This window comes from Melanerpes formicivorus, unplaced genomic scaffold (genome assembly GCF_026170545.1).
Source record: "Melanerpes formicivorus ecotype bairdi unplaced genomic scaffold, bMelFor1.0.p_v2 SCAF_28, whole genome shotgun sequence".
Lineage (NCBI taxonomy): Eukaryota > Metazoa > Chordata > Aves > Piciformes > Picidae > Melanerpes > Melanerpes formicivorus.
In genome coordinates, this window is record NW_027142380.1 from 4,500,694 (window position 1) to 4,519,543 (window position 18,850).

Below are 18,850 nucleotides of genomic sequence, written 5' to 3' on the forward strand. Positions count from 1 at the left end.
AGAAGATTCCACCAGGACATGGACTGTGCAAGTGTGGTCTCACAGACTCTGCACATTCCTTTCAATATGAAAAATAATTTAAAAAACAACCAAAAAGCAGTCACTGTCAGATAACACAAGTTGAAATACCCCATGCAAAACAATTCCTCAAAATTTACCACTCCATAGACAAGCCTGATGATAAATAATCTATTATCAAACGCAAAGATATTTTTTCATTAATGGCACGAAATGCTGAGCCAATACAATCAACAATGGTCCATTAATTAGAATAAATACAACTATCTCATTCTGCATTTATAGATGTCAACCACCTTGCCATAAGGATAGAAATACCTCCAGACTGAGGGTGAACAGAATCCATACAAACAAACGTGGACTAATTAGTCACAGTTTCTGTTTGTGTTCAGAATTGGCTGGAGATCAGATGAAATCATGAGGTTTGCTCCACTTGTCCCTTGTTCCCAGATACAAGATAGGTTTTCCATTCTTATCATTATTTTATCCTTACTGAATTTAACATCTTTGGATTCCTTGAGACATAAGCAATGAAATGCAAGCCAGTGCTAGCTTTTGGCTATGAAAACACTCCACAATATTATCAACAGATCAGCCTGAAAGGAACACCTCAGAAGCAGACACTCCTTTACACCTTGACGTGAGAACTAGAGGCCAGGGTTGAAAGTCTTTTTGCAAAGGGAACTCTCAGATTTGCAAAGGAGTCCCATATGGCGAAAACACTGTGGGGCTGCCTTGAAGACTTTTGGTGCAATTAAATTAAGGGAAATCACAAGTTGTGGCAGCCATTTAATTCATTGCACTATGATGAAAGTAGAACGGTGAAGAGAATAAACTAAGGGTAAAAGGAAAATAAGAAGTGAGTGAGGGAGGGGAGAAGTCATGTACAAATGCCTTACAACAACTTTTCCACAGTTTTTCCTGTATCTTCTGTCTACTTTGGACTCTTAAGTGTTTTCTGGTTTTAAAAGTTTAAACAGTGTGGGGTATTTTTCTTCTATTCACTAAAGGTTTTGGTATGAAGTTTTACTTTTTGTTTTCTTTTAAAGCATTTTCATAGGAGGTGACAAAATCAGCACATTCCTAACCCCCCCAAAATGGTGTTGTACCAAAACCTCTCTGTAGCTTTCCATTTAAGGAACACATCTGTATGTTTCCTCAAGTAACTGCAGCTTTCAACACATCACCTGTTGACTGCACAGATGCACATCCTGACTTCTAAAAATCTCTGAATGCTCTGTAAATCAATAGGCAATACTCTCCATAGCCATGATGCAAAACCTAGCTTCTCAGTGGCTTTAAATTATTCATCTTGCTTATCTACCTCTCTGACCAAACTGCAGATGACCCAGAGCATTAGGTTTTATCACAAATACGAGATTTCCAAAACCATTTGGCATCATTAGGAGCCTGAGTGAGCCACATGGTTTTTATTTTGGTACATCCATGCCGCACTCTGCAGTCTCAGAGCATTTGTCAGCAGGTAAATTCAGTGGACAAATATCCAAGTCTACACTTTAAAGCCTGAGGTAAATACATGGATTCCTACAGAGAGGCTGTTGTTTAGTATCCTATCCAACAGAAGAGATGAATGGTTTCCTAAAAAAGAATTTCTCCAGCCATCAGCTATTTCAGTCACACCCATGCATCACTATACAGGAGCTGGAGATGACCTCAGTTTACTCAGTTCTTACTGCTCTCTGTGAGGCCAGCAGGATCTGCACAAGCATGCCAAATTCTACTCTAAAGGTTGAATTTTTGTGTCCTTTTGCTCACCCTTCTGTGAAAAAGAGGTGACCTACTACTCCATATTCTACCCATCTCTTTGGAAAACATGAAGTTGTGTAAATGCTTCAAGGTCTGATTTTCTTACATTTAGAACAGAAACTGCTCATAAACTACAAAGCTAACTATCTGGTGCCACACAGATTATACTAACCACAAGTGCGGTTAGTAAACGGGACACATATTTATAGGTCCCCTCAGTAATGCTGCTGTAAACAACTCAGCTGACTAAAAATCTCATTTACACTGCAACTGTTGAAAATCTCAACAGTGTATTGATGGGCTGTAAGCTCAGTAAAGCTGATCTGAATTAAAACAAAGGGAACATCTCATGATGTTCAAGCAAAACACTCGTGTCTGTAAGTGCCTGCAGAACTGGGGGTCAGGCTTGTCAATTAAATGAGTTTCCCTGCATTATTTCTTGTTTTCAGCTCTTCTCTTGCACTAGAACCTGATACCAGACTGAAAGAACAGAGCATTTCCTTTTCATTATTGTCTCTACATGTACTTTTAGGGAAAAAAAACCAAAAACAAACCCAACTCATTATTTTAAGTTACTCTTTTTAAAGACATTCATGAGAAATCTTTGCAGGTTGTTGGTGTCCATCCACCTACTTCCGGTGTTACTTGGTCTGCTGCTGATTATTTGTATGAGCTGCACATAATGCTAATGTACCACAGAAACGACTGAATTCTTCTTTAGATTGTCATTTCTTTCAAATTCTTGCATTAAAGGAAATTAGGCCTCCAACATTATTCCAGTCATAGTATCTAGAAGAACAGTTCCTGGAGTACTGTTAAAAGTCTGCTCAATAGCTGCTGGCTGCTGATGCCTTATCAATCACACAAAAGCAGGGAGGAGAATACACTTACTTGCAAGTCATTACAGAAACCACAGGTTAATTCTCTGGTAATACAATCCTCGTATGCAGAACTATAAACTGTAAACACAGTCCTTTTTAAAAGCAATAATAGACCTAGTGGAAATAAAATCCTATGCAACCTCTTTCGCCTTTCAGCTTTCCAAGTGCACTAGAGCATAGCTGAACAGAAATAACAACTACCTCCACCATCACTATAAACAGAATGAGCACCACTGAGATTAGATATCAAGACAGCATTCTTCACAAAAGATGCAGCAAATGAAAGTGCACCACATCATTGAAAATCATCTGCTTAGAAAATCACCTACTGAGGCAAAATTTTCAGCTGTTTCATTCACAAGCTCAGCAGAAGCATCCTGTGCAATACTCAAACTGCCTAAAACACACTTTCTTCTCTTGCCTAGGGAACGTCTTTGGCTTCATTGAAAAATTATCATTAGCTACTTGATATCAACTTTGGCATCTGTGAGCTTTTTCCTGGAGCTAGTGATGCCAATGGGAAACCCCCCAATTCTATAGGGTCCAGGAGGAAGCAACTTGGAACAAACTTTGCAAGATTAAGACTCTCCAGGTCTCTCCAAACTCTGACTCAGTAAGAAAAACACTGTAAATCTGCAACTAGGGGAAGGTTAATGCTTTGTGTGCAATGGAAGTTTGGCTGATAAATTAGGCTTGTCAAAATTAAAACAAAAACAAAACAGAAAGATGTAAAATGATACAAAAGAGAAAGTAATTAAAGGCTTAAAACAGTGCAGTTGAAGTCAAACATCAAAACAAGAGATGGATGGTTTACCTAGTTCACTGTCCAGTTCCTCCGTGTGTACCCCTTCTTCTCCAAGGGAAGAGCAGTAAACAAGACAGAAAAAATTAAAAGAAAATTTCAGATACCAGCACCAAGCAAGAAATTCCCTAGAGCAAACAGCAGAACCAGCACTAATTTTCTACAGACCAAGCCCAAGCTTTTGATTTTTCACACTTTAGCGATCAGAATATTGATGGATCTGATGCAGATAATAAAAGAATTGGTTCTGGCATTCTCAAACAATCTGAGTCAATTGACTATTTCCATGCCTCAGTTTGATATGGCACAGTAATACATTCACGTTCTCACTGTAGTGAAACCTCTCCCTCAGATCTGTTCTGTTCAACCTCAGTAATCCATTCTGTAGACACATGGATCTATCAGAAGGCCAGATCTGAATACTAATGAAGAATTCTGAGAGGGAAACCTTGCATCTAAATAAAAACTAATGTAGCAAGGCTTTCAAGAAAGTACCTAAATTTATGTGCATACAAGGTCCAATTGATTTCAGTGTAACTACTCAGATGATTTAAGACAGACATGAAGCAAAGTGCCTTGGATTACTGGAGGCACTGGGCCACGGTGAAGTCCAGATGCACTGGTGAGGCATACACAGGAATGCACCACATCTAGTGGGGCACCTGGGACAAAGATCACATAATTTTTCAAAGACACAAAGCCATCAATATTCACTGTTGCTCCATTTATCATTATCTGCTCCATATTCATAAGTTAACAGTGACACAGATGATTAAAGTATTGCTTAGCCTATAAATAATAATAATGCAGTCTGAAAATGAACGATGATGGCAAAACCAGAACAAAGATGGTAAAAACAACCTTGGACCTAATACAGCGAAGTGTAAGCCACATAAATGAATGACAGAAGCAAACAGGAGATGTAGTGTCACATCACTGCTTTTGAAAATTTGGACACCTGAAAAAGCACTTCCACAACCTATTTGCAGCAATATTCTACCAAAACATTTGTTTAGGACCATTGGCGTGAAACATGAACTGCAATTTCCTTTGATAGCCCTAAACGACTGCAAACAACCAAACGCCTGTAAGGGACACGTATCCTGATAAAGAAAAAACACAAGGCAACTGCACCCAAACAAACCTGAAACAACATCTAACATTTAGAAGAACCACAAACAAGATGAGACCAAGTCTGAAAACACACACACAAAACAAACAAAAGAGAGGAGGAGTCCCACCGACTTCTGTGGCACCACATCCAGTAGTGACCCTTGCCAAAAATAGCCAGCTTCTACGATGCAGTAAAAATACCCTTCTTTCTTCTTTGTGCTCACATTATTTTCTGAGATATAATTATCCTTATGTGCAACACAATATCAGAGAAGCCAAGCAAAATGGTGCTATGCACCATTGTACCGATAAAGTAACTGGCAAACTAGTGAATGTTAAAGAAATTAATTCCCGAGCAACTTAGTGAATGAAGTGAAGAGGTGTGGGGGAAGATGAAATTATCTGATCTGAAGGACCTGATAAACAAAAATGCTGCTACCCTACAAGAAATGGGTGGATTCAGATTGGATGTTAGGAAGAAGTTCATCACCATGAGGGTGGTGAGATGCTGGAACAGGTTGCCCAGGGAGGTAGTAGAAGCCCCATCCTTGGAGGTTTTTAAGGCCAGGCTGGATGTGGCTGTGAGCAACCTGCTATAGTGTGAGGTGTCCCTGCCCATGGCAAGGGGGTTAGAACTAGATGATCCTTGAGGCTCCTTCCAATCTTAACAATTCTATGATTCTATAATTACATACAAAAATACCAGCTGTATATTTCTAATCTCAACAAATTATTCCAGTTTGTCTTCTAAGAGGACAGAAAAAAAACAACTTTCCCTTCTCCAAAGAGACATAAAACTGTTCAACTGAGGAGCTTAGCCATCCATTGTTGACTTCTCCTTCTGGCTGCTTCTTGCCCTGGTTCAGATTACAGCATGGGACATACTGACCCCCAAAGGCACATGCTGCTTGTTGGCATTAGCAGGACTACAGGTGCAATGGGACTCTTGCTGGTAAGGAAAGCCAGGAGAGAAGTTGTGCTTCAGGTAAAACCACCCTCTGAAAGAGGGAAGGTTATGCTGAGACTTAGAAACTTCGTCTTTAAACTGCCAGTAAAGTTTGTCTGCAAGGAGGAGGGAGCTTTGTCTGTGTACTTTATTATTTGATTTTGTTCCAGTTCTGATTACCCACTGACATATCCATTTTTAGGTGCAGAGCAAGGCCTTCCAGCTCTTGACAGATGATGCCAGTTGCTAAGGATCTGAAGCAGGCATCAGATCATCATGCTCAGGTTTTGCCTGGGCTTTACACATCCTTGTGGTTTGGGGCAAGGCTGCATTGTGCACCAGGATGTTGGGGATCTGCTTCATCACAGTAGCAAAGGCTGCACGAGCAAATTCTCATATCCTGCAAAATCTCACATGTGAAAGGAAGCAGAGGTTGAAAAACTGCGTATTTAAAAGCAGTAACAGCAGAGCTGGGGGCCAGATTTGAACCTAATGGTAAAGAGGGATTAAGCTGACTCTGTTCTGAAATAACATCATAATTCTTATTGAACTGATTCACACCATTAGGAGGTTAATCATATTATAAAAAGTAATTTGACAAGGAAAGTACCAACACTGATGAAGTAAAGCCTCCTATTTTTAAGATATGTCTATCATGATAGCGCTGTGTTAGCCAAAACTATGCATGAGAATGTCATCGTCTTTCCTGGTCAGTAGACCAGAATTTCCACAGAAGTTTTCCCCAATATTTAAACTCTTTTCATCATGATTCTCTTTTTCTTCCAGCATCTCCTAGAAGATGCAGAGGAAGAATGTCCTTCAGCAGTCCTGCATTTGGCTGCCCTAAACTGGACAGTGGCTTGCATTTTCAACATCTCAAGGAATACAAAATTATATCAGTGTAAATTTTCAGTGGCAAAAATCGACACTTCCAAAGGAAATGTGGGTTTAGCCATAGTAACACTAAGTGGACAGTCAGAATTTAACAGCAGAGGTGAAGCAGTTGAGTTACTTCTGCTCAGACAAGGAAGGAACCATGTAACTCAATTCATGTAAAGCAGGTGGTTGTAGGGTAACACAATGGAGCACGCAGAGACTCAGTTGCTTTCCTCCTACACAGTGATCCAGGGAGCAAAGCTTTGAGTCTTGTTCAGCATCAGTGACTATTCAAATGCTTTTGCAAAAACACAGGTCTCTTACTTTTAGCACCCCTTTGACTTTTATTAAATGATCTGCTACCTCAGCAGCTATCAAACACACACAGACAGTGATTTTATAACATAATGAACATTGCCTCTATGCATTTACCAATAAACCTTTTTCCATTTATTTTTCTTTTTAAAGTATTTCTGAACACAGGTAACTGGAAAGGGGAAAAGGAAAGGAAGAAAGCCACCTAGAAATGGACCAAACACATTATCATTTCATCGTTTTCAGTCTCTTACCATCATCTTCACATTCTTCTAGAGGCTTCTGCTGTTTGTTCAGGCACCGTGGATCAAGCCAAGATGTTGTTTTTGTGTTATGGCTGGAAACCAAAAATGGAAATATGACCTTTGTTAATAAAGCAGAGCTGAAGTATCAGTGACATAAAAGTATATATCCTCTTTATTATTCAACAGACCCAGAAGGCAGAGTTTTGCTTCAGAAGAAATGACATTACAATTCAATATTTTGTGAACTAGTCGACCCAACCACAAGAATGTAGGCACTGAAAACACAAAGGTGAAAAATGACAATATACAAATCATCATTTCCTACTGGAAAGGTGTATGTGAAAGCTGCAATACTATAATATTAATTTTAAAGCTTGATTTCTTAATTCCAGGAGCTGCCTCTGAGCTGTTCGCCCCCTGATGAAAAGACAGAAGTTTCCTTTCCACCCTAAGCCACGCAGCGACCTTTTCTCCGGCAGAAGACCTTTGACATTTGTCCAGGTTTGACCCAAGCACGAGTCAACCCAAAATTTCCTGTGAAAACTTTTTAATTACACAAATAAAAATGTTCCCTCAAAGCCTTTGATGGAAGTTGAACAGCTTCACTTTCAACTTTTCCTTTCTACGAGTCCCCTGACAGTATTGTTCTGCCAGTCCCAGCGGGGAAGGCTGCATAGTAAACAGGCTTAAAATACATTTTTCTAGTAATTATTTTCTCCCATCATCTCATTTGCATACACAATCTCATAATATAATGCCTCCCTTACAACCCGATGTCATCTTAGGCATAACCTGCAAAGACATCTCTCCAGTCCCTGAGGTATCACTTATCTAGCTTAGCCTTTAACACTGCTTAACGGTTTTAAGTTTCAATACCATTGTAATGATATTTACTTCTCCTTCAATGTCTCAGAGAGGTTTACACATTTCACCTTAGCCTCACAACCGCCTCATGAAACTGGAAATGCTGTAATAGGGCTATGATCCCTGAGGAACTAACAACTGACCAGAAAACTTGTATTTTACCAGAAGAAGAGGGACTGCTCTACTCCTAAAATCCAAGTGCGTAAAGAAAATGTCCTTGTCTTACACACCCTAGTATGCAGCCGCCCCAAGGCAGGATGAGTAAACATATTTAATCCTTTTGTGTGCTTCAGAGCAATTAATCACCAACCAGAAAACTGAATGGTAGAAACTCAGCAAGTCAGGCAAATTAGCAGCAATAAAGCCGAGGGGTTCTGCCAAGTTATAAATAAGAAGGTCTGTAGTCTAGCTGAGAAAGAGGACGGTGGGAGGAGAGCAAGAGAGTATTTGCATATTTCTTGCAACTTTGTCTCACTAACCAAAAGCTTACAACAGTGTCGTTTGCTGAGGCACAAAATATTTAGCTGAACACCTTCCAGAATATACAGAGGGACAGATTGTGTTAGACCTGTAACATGCACGGATCTACACACAGGGTAATGTGAGACTGGGATACTTTGGGTAATGAAAATCCCAATTAAAGCACCAGAAAAAAATATCTCAAGGGCCAAATTGTTTCAGCTTCAAGCCACCAGGATTGGTTATCTGCAACGCAGCTCTGGCCCCACCGGACCTGTGCTGGTTCTGTGCAAGCTCAGATGTTCTTCTGCTGTTCCTCTCAGCACCCTGACTTGATAATCTAAAGCGCTGTAGATGACAGTACAGACATCTGAGCCAGCTTGCGTCCACACAGCTCATTAGCTTGCTCTCTTAATTTGCTACAAATCAAGCTAAATTGTTTCTAGGCTCTGGGTGTCCTCAGAATTAATAGAACTGCAGTCCTCCAGTGCTGCATCCACACTAACGTGTTCTTGCACAAAATCATCCCTGATGTGTATGTATCCCCCAAACAGTCAGCCTGCACTGCAGGGAAGGCAGCAGACCTGCTACCATCTTTCCATGTCAGGCAGACAGTTGTGTATGCAGGCTACATTTTCCCACCACATACATGACTCTCTGGCGAAAGGTCTAGTAAATCATTTAAGGTGCTAGAATCCTCCATTGCTGAGAGGCTACACACTCACAGAGAATACAGCAGCCATGGGGATGAGCTCTGGAGGAACTGGCAGCAGCAGCAGAACCCACAGCTGAAGCATTTGTGAGGAATGACAGCAGGGGCCCATGTGGGGACAAAAAAAATGAAGCAACTGGTTGCTTGGGCATATTTAGTGCTCATCATCTGCCCTCCTGCAGGGAGGAAAATGGCAGGCTGGATGGGCTATTACTCAGGCTGTGTTATATACATTAAAGCCAGAAAGCACGTCAAAGAATGAGGCACCCTGAGGACATAATGAGGGGCAGAATACTGTGTTCAGGATAATGAACACGTTTCAGTTTCATCTGACATGATGCTCATGAGAATTTGCAATGTGCCTTCTAGACTTTGGCCTACTCTAGGGGGTTGGTGGAACCTCTTCAAGGTAATTGAGAACACCTTGGAAAATGGCCTTTTTTTCACAGCAGCTCTCTCCCAGCTGGTTAAAAGCTGCCGCAATGTTCTCAGTCCTCCCAGCTCCTCAGATCTGCTGGCACTCTGATGTGTTTCCTTGTCATTGCAGCCAAAGGAAAACCTGCTCTGATGAACCCTTCCTTGGCCCTATCCAAAAGACACTTCTAATGATGGAAAAGTACTGCTCCCCTTGCTGCCCTAACCCAGCATAATTCTCCAAAGGACCAGAAAGGCATTGGCAGAGGAGGCACTTCTGTACTCAATGACCACTGGCCTCTGGTACACACACAGAGGATCTCAGTTACCAAGATCACGTTAAACAGGCAATCAAATCCAAAATCAATTCCTCACCCTCCTCCTCCACTTTGGCAGCTAAGGGCATGAGTTTCAATAGCTAATTGAATTTTAATGTCTAGCTAAACTCAGTGCAAGAAATCTCTTCCACTAACAGGCTCCATTTTGTAAGTTACTCCTATCTCAATAAATCTAGACAAGTATAATTAGAAACTATTATTTATGGCATGAAAAAAAATCAATATCATCATAAAACTGCTGACAGCACTCAGCTCCTAGACAAAAACTGCAGAGCATGAGGGACTTCTTCGAACTTACTGTGCCTGCTCTGCACTGAGCTATGCCTTCTGCAAACCACTGGAGCATGTTAACATGTTTGGTCTGTTTGCTCTGACAAGAAGACAACACACAAGTCCATTCCCTGAGTGTGCTACAGCCTGAACACAAGACTAGAGGAGCTCTCTCTGCTGCATTATGCACAGAAGCAGGCTGTAGACATGGAGTCTCAGCCCTTTCAATTAGGAGCTTTCATTCCACCTGTGAAAACAACTGGCCCACATTTTATAAGTGTCTGTTGCTTTTGTAACCAGCCTCATAAAACAAGCAATTCCCTCTGCCTTTGAACTCAGGAATAATTTGGATGTTAATCCAATCCGGAAATGCAAAACTCCTTCAGAAGCAGTACAGAACTTAGAGCTCTGTACGATAACTGTATAGGCTAAATATTTCACACACAGACATATACACACCAAATGCGTCCATGGGGGTTTACTTATGCCCAGAGAGAGAGAGAGAGAGCTAGAACAATAAAGATGTGCTTTACTCTATAAAATAGACTTCTCCATTCTCAGTGTAGGCCATCTCCCAGTTTTCCGGCAGAGGACCTAGGTTATCCTCGGCAGAAGGAGGTAGGTATTGGGGGAGGTTCTGAGATGGTTCCGTGGTGGGAAGGTTGGTGTGGCTCTCAATGGCGGACGGTGGGGCTGTCTCTCTTACGATATGCGTATTATGCTCGTCCTGGTCACCAGACTCTGCTGCAGAAAGAACAAGCACAAATATGATTGAAAATCAGTCTTTTTCTCATCCCATTTGCTTCTCCAGCCTCATCCTTACAGTTTCCCTTTCCTTCTTGTTTTTGTTTAGGTTTGGTTTTTAATTCACAAGACACAGCCACAGATGAACTGAGGGCAGAGACTTTGCAGTCCTTCTGCCAGCAGGGACAGGCTTGCTTTGCCCACACACACTCCGCCAGCCAGGTCCTCGCCAGTGCAAATCAGAAGCTGTGATCAGCTACTGTGCTGACTCTAATAGGCCCTGCTGAGGTACCAAAGCTTTCCAAGATGTCTGAGGCCAGGGCTCACTGATGTAGATGAGTTCAATGGGCTTCTGAGCAGGCTTACAAGTTCACTCCCGCAGCGCCAATTGTAGGACAGGGATCAGGAGAATAAATTTTCCTGTTTGAAGAATGATCAAAAGGGGAGGTTTTTACAAGTGGAGAAGGCAGCCAGAAGCTCAAAGTCAACAAGCTAGTGGTGAACATCTTGAGTGCAATGCAGGTGTTTTGTTTTGTTTTTAATTAAAAATTAAAATAATTGTCAGCACTGCAGCCTGTGTCCACTAGTGCTGCTCACTACTGCCTCTTCTGCCTGTCTGAGGTGGTTTATTCCATGGCTCATCACTGTCTCCTTCCAGTCAAAGTCACTCAGGAGGATTTTATAATGGATCTGGCCCTCCTCTCTCTAAGAAAACATTTCTCACACTTACATCCATGCAGTTTTGAGCCATATCCATGGAACACTGCTGCTCATTCCCTCCATACCTAATCACAGTAAATGCTCTCTCCATAAACCAAGTCTGTGTCCCTAACATCTTCACAGAGAGCTTTTGGCAACAACAGACAAATTCTCAAACTACCCCTCTGTCTACCAAATGGATTTTCTCTGGTTCTTGCAGGTGATGAAAATTGATGGCAGTAATTCCAAATTACCTCAGACCACCAGCCTCCAGAATATGCAGCAGACAACACACTCAGCAAAAGACAGGGAGATCAGTGTCTGACACTGCTAAGTCCCAAGCAGTGAGACTGAAAGGGCTTCAGATTCAAGACCTTGCCTCTGCCCTCCAGAGTGGAGATCATGGATCTCCTCAAGTCCCCAGCCTTCATTTTCAGGAGGTCCATTAATTGCAGCTCCTACACTGTTACTAATCTATGTGCTGCCATTACAAAAAGACAAGAGACTGAAATAATAAGACTGGGAGGAGAAGGAAGAAAAAGATCTAGACTATACCAGTACCCTCAGCTGACTGCTTTCTAGCCTTTATGGTGTTTGATATTTTTAGGTAGAAGCTGACAAGATAAAGAAGCATGAATGAATCATCGCCAGCTTAAGACTGCGAGTGTAAACATGCCAAAGTCTGGAAAACACAAGTCACCGAGAGGTCTCCTGAAGAAGCAGGAGCAGTCTAATATGGCTAGCACACTTAAATGTGAAATAAGCACAAGGAATCACTTCAGTATATGAGAAATAACTCTTTTCTTGAGTCTGTGCCCATTTTATGGAGGCAAGGGGCCAGGGTGTGATAATGTTGTGACGAATGAGCTGCATCTTCCTGTATTTCATCTTGTGAAGGAAAACGCAGAAGAGAAATGAAGCTCCACCTAGTTCAGGGGCACCAAACTGAGATGGGCAGCAAGGAGGTCAAACAGCATCTCCCACAAGCTTCCTCCCAAAATCAGATCCTGTGACTGGGATCTGTGTTCAGTGAGACACAAGGCATTTACAAAATAAAGAGCTTGTGCCCATGCTCCAACCCCCATTTCTGCAAGCAAGCCGTCCTCAATTTGCTGGTGTACCTGGGAGAAGAGTACCTAGAGCTGTATGTGGTGGGTTTCTCTAGATACAAGAAAGGGGAAAGGGCAGCAATGGATTTAGGAAGAAGCAATAATTACTCTCAAATGTAATCCTGGTTGAGCCATTTCACAATGTTTATAACTGTCAATCTTAGCTTAACTCTGTCTTGAATTTTCTGCAACTATGGATTTGAATTTTCCCCAGTTTTTGTCTCTTCCAGCTCAATGCTACAAGGCCTCTTCAGAAGGCACAACTGTGCATGTGATCGTCCACACCTGGACATCTGCCATTCAGGTGTTGCTGGCCGCTTCTGTCCAGGACTGTCACCTTTGCAGGAAACCCATCAAAAACAAAGCCTCCAAAAAAATCCCCCTCTAAAAACCTTCCCCATGTATCCTAACTGATGGACCATGATATTTTTGTTTTACCTGTGAAGCTACTGCTCATTTCAGGTACATCATCCTCTTCTTCATTCTCTGTATGCACTATGCCAGCATTTTGCATATCATTGTAAGACTTGGTTCGCTTTGGGGTCGACTGCTTGGAGCCAGACTGCAGGTTTTGCAAAGCATCGGTGGAAGTCACTTTCCCACTGAGGGGCTGGCTGGGAGGCTTGGGCGTTCCATAATAGTTACCTAGGCAATAGAGACACATTTGCATCTTCAAAAGGCAACAGTTTACAGCAGCAAGATTCCTATTTCATTTTCAGTTCCATCAAAATCTCTGCTTCTCCCCATAAATAAGCAAACAAATAAACACACACCATTCCAGTTTTGGGGTGGGGTGGGGGGCATGTTTCACCTTCAGAGTTGACACAGAAGTATTTCTTTGCTTTTAAGTTATTCTGGGTGAATCTAAGAGGAGAAGCAATGGTTGCATTGTTTCGGTGCACTGAGTGTACAAGGGCTAAGACAAAAAGCAGGCCTGGTGAATAGCAAAACTTCATCTCGTTACATCTGAATTTCAATTAGTAGCCTTTTTACATGTGTGCACCCACACAATGCTGTGGCAGATCTGGAGTGAGCCCTGCAGAAAATAAAAAATTCATGACTGCTATCACCCAGAGAAGTGATGAAAGGCTCAATGGCCTGCTTTAATACACAGGTTCTTTTTGGGTGGATGTGGCGTTTAGAAAACAAAAAACTATTCTCTCTCTTAGAAATAAAACTATGTCAAAGGAGGGAAAAGGAAAGGCACCACGTGGCACTGCTCTCTTCTAAGACAAGCTGACTGGGTCAGCTTGGGTAGAAGTGAACAACCAGACCTTAAAGCAAAACTTGAAGGGAAAAAGATGCACCCACAGCTACGCAAACACAGCTCTTGGCAGCCATCAGCAGAAGCGATCCAAACAGTACTTGGGATGCTTCATTGTTGGAATGGAATGGAATGGAATGGAATGGAATGGAATGGAATGGAATGGAATGGAATGGAATGGAATGGAATGGAATGGAATGGAATGGAATGGAATGGACCAGGTTGGAAAAGACCTTCAAGATCATCAAGTCCAACCTATCACCCAACACCATCTTATCAACTAAACCATAGCACCAAGAGCTTCAGCCAGTCTCCTCCTTTTAAGTGCCCCTGGAAGAAATACAAAGGAAGTGCAGGTTCACTGATGCTAAAACTGCTTGAAGGTATTTCACTGCTCCTATTTCACTTCACCTCAAACACCACAGATGTGCTTGACTTGCCCTGAAACACTCCACAGGAACCTCAGGTGTGGAATTATTATTATTATTAATATAATCATATAATTATATGACAGTATTATTATTGATTTTCATTTGCCACCTTTAGATTCCAAAGGTTAAGTTAAAAATTCTCCCTATGTTCTCTGACATGACAAAATACAAAGCATGCCCTCCATATAGCTTTCTGTAAACCCACGTGGGGGTGCACACTTAACTGTGGCAACAGCACAAAATTCTTCTCTTAAATATACATGCACATGGGATTACATTCTTTATGTATCTCCATAGGCTATGCATAACCTAAAAGCCTTATTTTTCAATTTTTCAGTACATAATTACATTATACATTAAACATCCTTTCCACAGGAGGGGTACATGACCCTTCATCATCCCTGTTACACTAGATGGAAACCACACGCCAAGGGCAGATTGTGCAGAGACACTTTAAAACCTCCTTTGTGATTAAAACAAACAAACAAACAACTTCTTTATCATTTATCTGTATATATATGTACGTGTTCCTTTTGCTGCAGAAGCAAACAGCAGCAGCATTCCCATGCTGACACAAGCTAGCCAAGCAACTCCGCACTGACCTGCCCCACTGCTGTACACAGTAGTCCCAACTCACCCAATGTATTTCATACTGCTCAGCCAACACACACTTGAGGTTCAAAATGACATAACCCTCTTTCAGTTTGGAAGTACTAGGTGCTCATCTCAAGTCCTTTTTAGCTGGCTGAATTATCTGTCTCACTAGATCACCTAAGTCCCTTACGATCCCTAAGGTGTGCTTGTTGTCAGCTGGAGGGTAAGACAGATTGTGCCACAGGGATTGTGTATGTCCTAACATTCAACCTGAGACTCTGGAAGGTCTCCAAGCACATCAGGAACAACAGAGACTGTGAATCACCCTGGCTCAGGCTGGTGGAGCCCATCTGTGAAGATCACTTTGGGTTCATGTTGCTATCTTTCCCCCTTGCTGCTTTCCAGGAGGAAAAAAAAAGTCTTTCTTACAGAGCTGAGGATGGAGAAGTTGAAGGAGCTCCTATCTCCATGCTTTTACAGCTGGAGTACTAGGAGAGCAACATGTGCAGGTTTGTCTTAACAAGGTGTGTCCCAGCCTGTATACAACGTTGTGGATTCAGCTCCATAGGAGCAGCAACACTCTGCAATGCTTTCATCTTCTGTTCATCATTTCAGAATCTTAAGTGTACATTGATGCATAATTTATAGGGAGAAGGAAATTACTTCTTCTGGAAAGAGCCTCTAATGGGGATGGGAGGCTCCTCAAGCAGGTTGCAGTCTCTGCAAGAGAAATGATTCTTATGCTCTAGATACTGCAGGATTATTTTACACAAAAAGAGGAGGAATGGGGAGGAAGGAGTGAAAAGGAAGAATACAAAGGTAGGTGGGCAGGAAAATGATAATCTAGCCTGCTGCCACCTTATCTTCTGTAGCATTTCTCCTGGAGAATGCTGCTACATTGAGGTTTGGGGGGTTTGTTTGTTTTTCTAGACAAAATGTGTTTTCTAAGAGTGTTAACTGCTAAGCAGAGAGATTCAAGTGTGTGCCCCCTATGTGAGAACAGATCTTATTTATGGCACTGCACATCACTATTTTGTGCAAAATGTATTTCAGGTCTGCTGTAAATGGTTAAATTGTTTTGTGATGGGTACAACAAAGTGACTCAAAGGAATATATAGATGTTGCTAGCATGGATTTTTATTTCACCTGGACAAGAACAGAGAAAAATGATACCATCCCTTCTCCAGTTACAGAGAAATATATGATTATATCTTTGAGTTTTGCTCCTTTTCAGTTCCTCTAGCCACAAGCAAGGCTGGAGAATAGAATAGAATAGAATAGAATAGAATAGAATAGAATAGAATAGAATAGAATAGAATAGAATAGAATAGAATAGAATAGAATAGAATAGAATAGAATAGAATAGACCAGACCAGACCAGACCAGACCGGGTTGGAAGAGACCTTCAAGATCATCGCGTCCAACCTATCAACTAATCCAACCTAACAGGCCACAGCAGAAAAAAAGGCTTCTCTAAAATGTTTCAGATTTGCTTGTATCATAATCATTAGTTACTTTTCAAGCCAGCCATGGTTGTTGGTACTAACATTAGTGAAAAGTTATTTTCTCCCAACACAATGTGCTGTCTTAGGGGAGCCCTATAACTACAGATGAACACATAGGAAGAGCAGATATGAATTTGAAATGGAGTATGGCTCTACATGCATGGGGTTTGTTTTACAGAATATGGGAAATGGAGCCATTGAGGCTGAACTTTTCATTTTCTTCCACAGGAGGCAGATTCAGCCTGAATCAATAATCTGAAGAACCACAGTTCTTCCTTCAGGACATACAGGTTTGGGATATAACCCACCTCATGATGGAAAACTGCAAAAGAAAGTTCCAACCTAGCTTCCAGGTGACATGGTGAATGACCAGAAAATGGAAATACTCTCTTCTCCTTATGTCTGTGGTATGCAGTCAGATCTATTTCTCCAAGCAGTTGTTTCTGAAGACATGACATGTGGGCTGGGGACGGGGGCACACCATTAGGAGGGCCTGGCACTTACAATTATCATCAAAACTCATGTTTAATCCCAGAAATTAGGAAGAGGAAAATATTTACCCTGTGACTCAGAAATCCAAAAGTGCACAATTAATAACTGGCAGTGAACAGCCCAGCAAGAGATTTTAAAACACTCAGACTCAACATTATTTGTTCAAATGAATTCTGTCAATGTTTATGAAAAAACATACATTGAAAAATATGCTTTAACAGTGCTTTGTGAGCCACTTGTAAGCCTAAAGAAGGGGCTAACTTCATAGCCAGTGTAATTTGCACTGAATATCCAATCAGCTCTAATTATTAACAGCATGTTACATGTGCATACACAAGCATCTGTCATCCCAGAGGATCCCAAAACACTTTCTGAAGTCAGCAGAGTAGCTATGGCAGGAGTCCCCAGAGTGCTGAGCTCAGGTGAAGCTCTGCAAAACTTCTGAGGAGTGTGCCCCTAACGGGATGTCTCAAAGCTGGAAAAGAGCAGCTCATGTCCCAGAAGAAGCATGTCTCTTGATCAGGACAGTGGGAAAACCTCTACTTTTCTATGGATTGCCAGTTCTGGAGCTGCAAGCATGGCAGAAATTGTACTTTCCCATGTGTGATTCCTATGGGAATGGGGCTTCTAAGCTTTACCTTCTTCTCAATCACATTTGGATCCTGCCTACAGCAACAGAATTAATAGCTAACAACAATGCATTCACTCAGTAGATGCACATACCATTAAGTGAGTTCCTTGTCATCACCTTTCACTAACCCTTGTTTTATTCAGTCCCTTGGTGCTTAAAACTTATTTAACCACAACTGAAGTCTGATGGCAGCTTTTGCAGCCAAAGCCATGACTCAATCCACACACTCTAAAGCACCGCTCAGGAGAGTGCACAAAAATAACAGTTGGGGGGAAAAAAAGGAACAAAGGTTAGCTGTTTGGAATGAGTTGATTTCATCTCCTTATCTCTAAGTGTCTGCAGCTTACACATTTTAGCATCATGCACAGTAATTAGACTTTGGTAACAGCTAATCACAACAATAAGACAAGTTCACAGCATCATAACACTTCTTCCTCTGCCAATTCAAGCAGTGATCACTATCAATGCAAGCAATCTACAACAGCTTCTGCCCTGTCCCACAGCTTGTGAATTAAAGCAATGCTGTCAGCCAAGAGTTTTTTTTGGGTAAGTTTTAGAAACCTAGTGGTAAGGGAAAATTTGTCACATTTCAAAATAAAACATTCTTACTTAATATTCCCTTGATGGGCAATGAAATTCCCAGACAACCTTAATTTGTTTATGTGACCTGAAACTTGAAATGTAGTTCACAAAACCCACACCAATTAGCTACCCTTACATAATATAGCTACAAATCTAACCCATAAAAACTTTTGCCAATCACCACTGAATTTGAGTTGTAAGGACTCCATCCCTCCAAGATGCTGTTTCTGGAATGGGTAGAAACACACAGGAACTGAGACACAATCTAAAAAGGTCTGGAGTGGAATGGATGTGAAAGTCGATGTTTCACCTTGCAGAGAGGGAAAATGAGACCATGGAGGCTGCTGGGGTGGGGACAGGGTAGCAGAGTTGGCATGGAGATGTGAAAGAAGACAGAGGAGTGGCATGCAAGGTCAGCACGAGCTTAAGCATTAATCCCATGTGGTACCATATCAGTTGAAGAACGTGGTCCCAAACTGTGTATTTCAGTCACTTTGACCTGTTTTACAGCAGCTATTCTCTGTTCTCAGGGAGGATCATTTGTCTTGCATTTCTGGTGCAAAGAAATTTAGGCCTGGGAGTGCATTTGTCTCTCACAGTTCTGAATTTCTTCATGCCTACTGTGAGGCATAATTTTGCAATTACAAAAATCCCAAGACACTCAAAAGCCTCTGTGTGCCACAGAGGATCCTGCGTCCATGAGAAGCGCACCTGATCTTCAAAGCCACCACTCTGAGTTAACAAGGACTCCATTAACAGCTCATGTTTTAAAAAGCTGT

The 18,850-nt window shown here is 41.6% G+C and overlaps 1 protein-coding gene across 25 annotated transcripts in view; it reads right to left on the reverse strand.

Moving 5' to 3' along the window:
* MAGI1 (membrane associated guanylate kinase, WW and PDZ domain containing 1) overlaps positions 1-18,850 on the reverse strand; it is a 372,565-nt gene that overhangs the window by 65,532 nt on the left and 288,183 nt on the right. For 13 of the 25 annotated variants that reach the window (XM_068154295.1, XM_068154292.1, XM_068154289.1 and 10 more), the window contains exons 4-7: positions 13,011-13,217; positions 10,554-10,764; positions 6,973-7,055; positions 3,481-3,519 (exon numbers count right to left, since the gene is read on the reverse strand). In XM_068154295.1, the coding sequence (XP_068010396.1) occupies positions 3,481-3,519; positions 6,973-7,055; positions 10,554-10,764; positions 13,011-13,217 (540 nt within the window). The remainder of the gene's footprint in view (positions 1-3,480; positions 3,520-6,972; positions 7,056-10,553; positions 10,765-13,010; positions 13,218-18,850) is intronic. The other 12 variants (XM_068154308.1, XM_068154302.1, XM_068154301.1 and 9 more) reach the window with 2 other exon arrangements.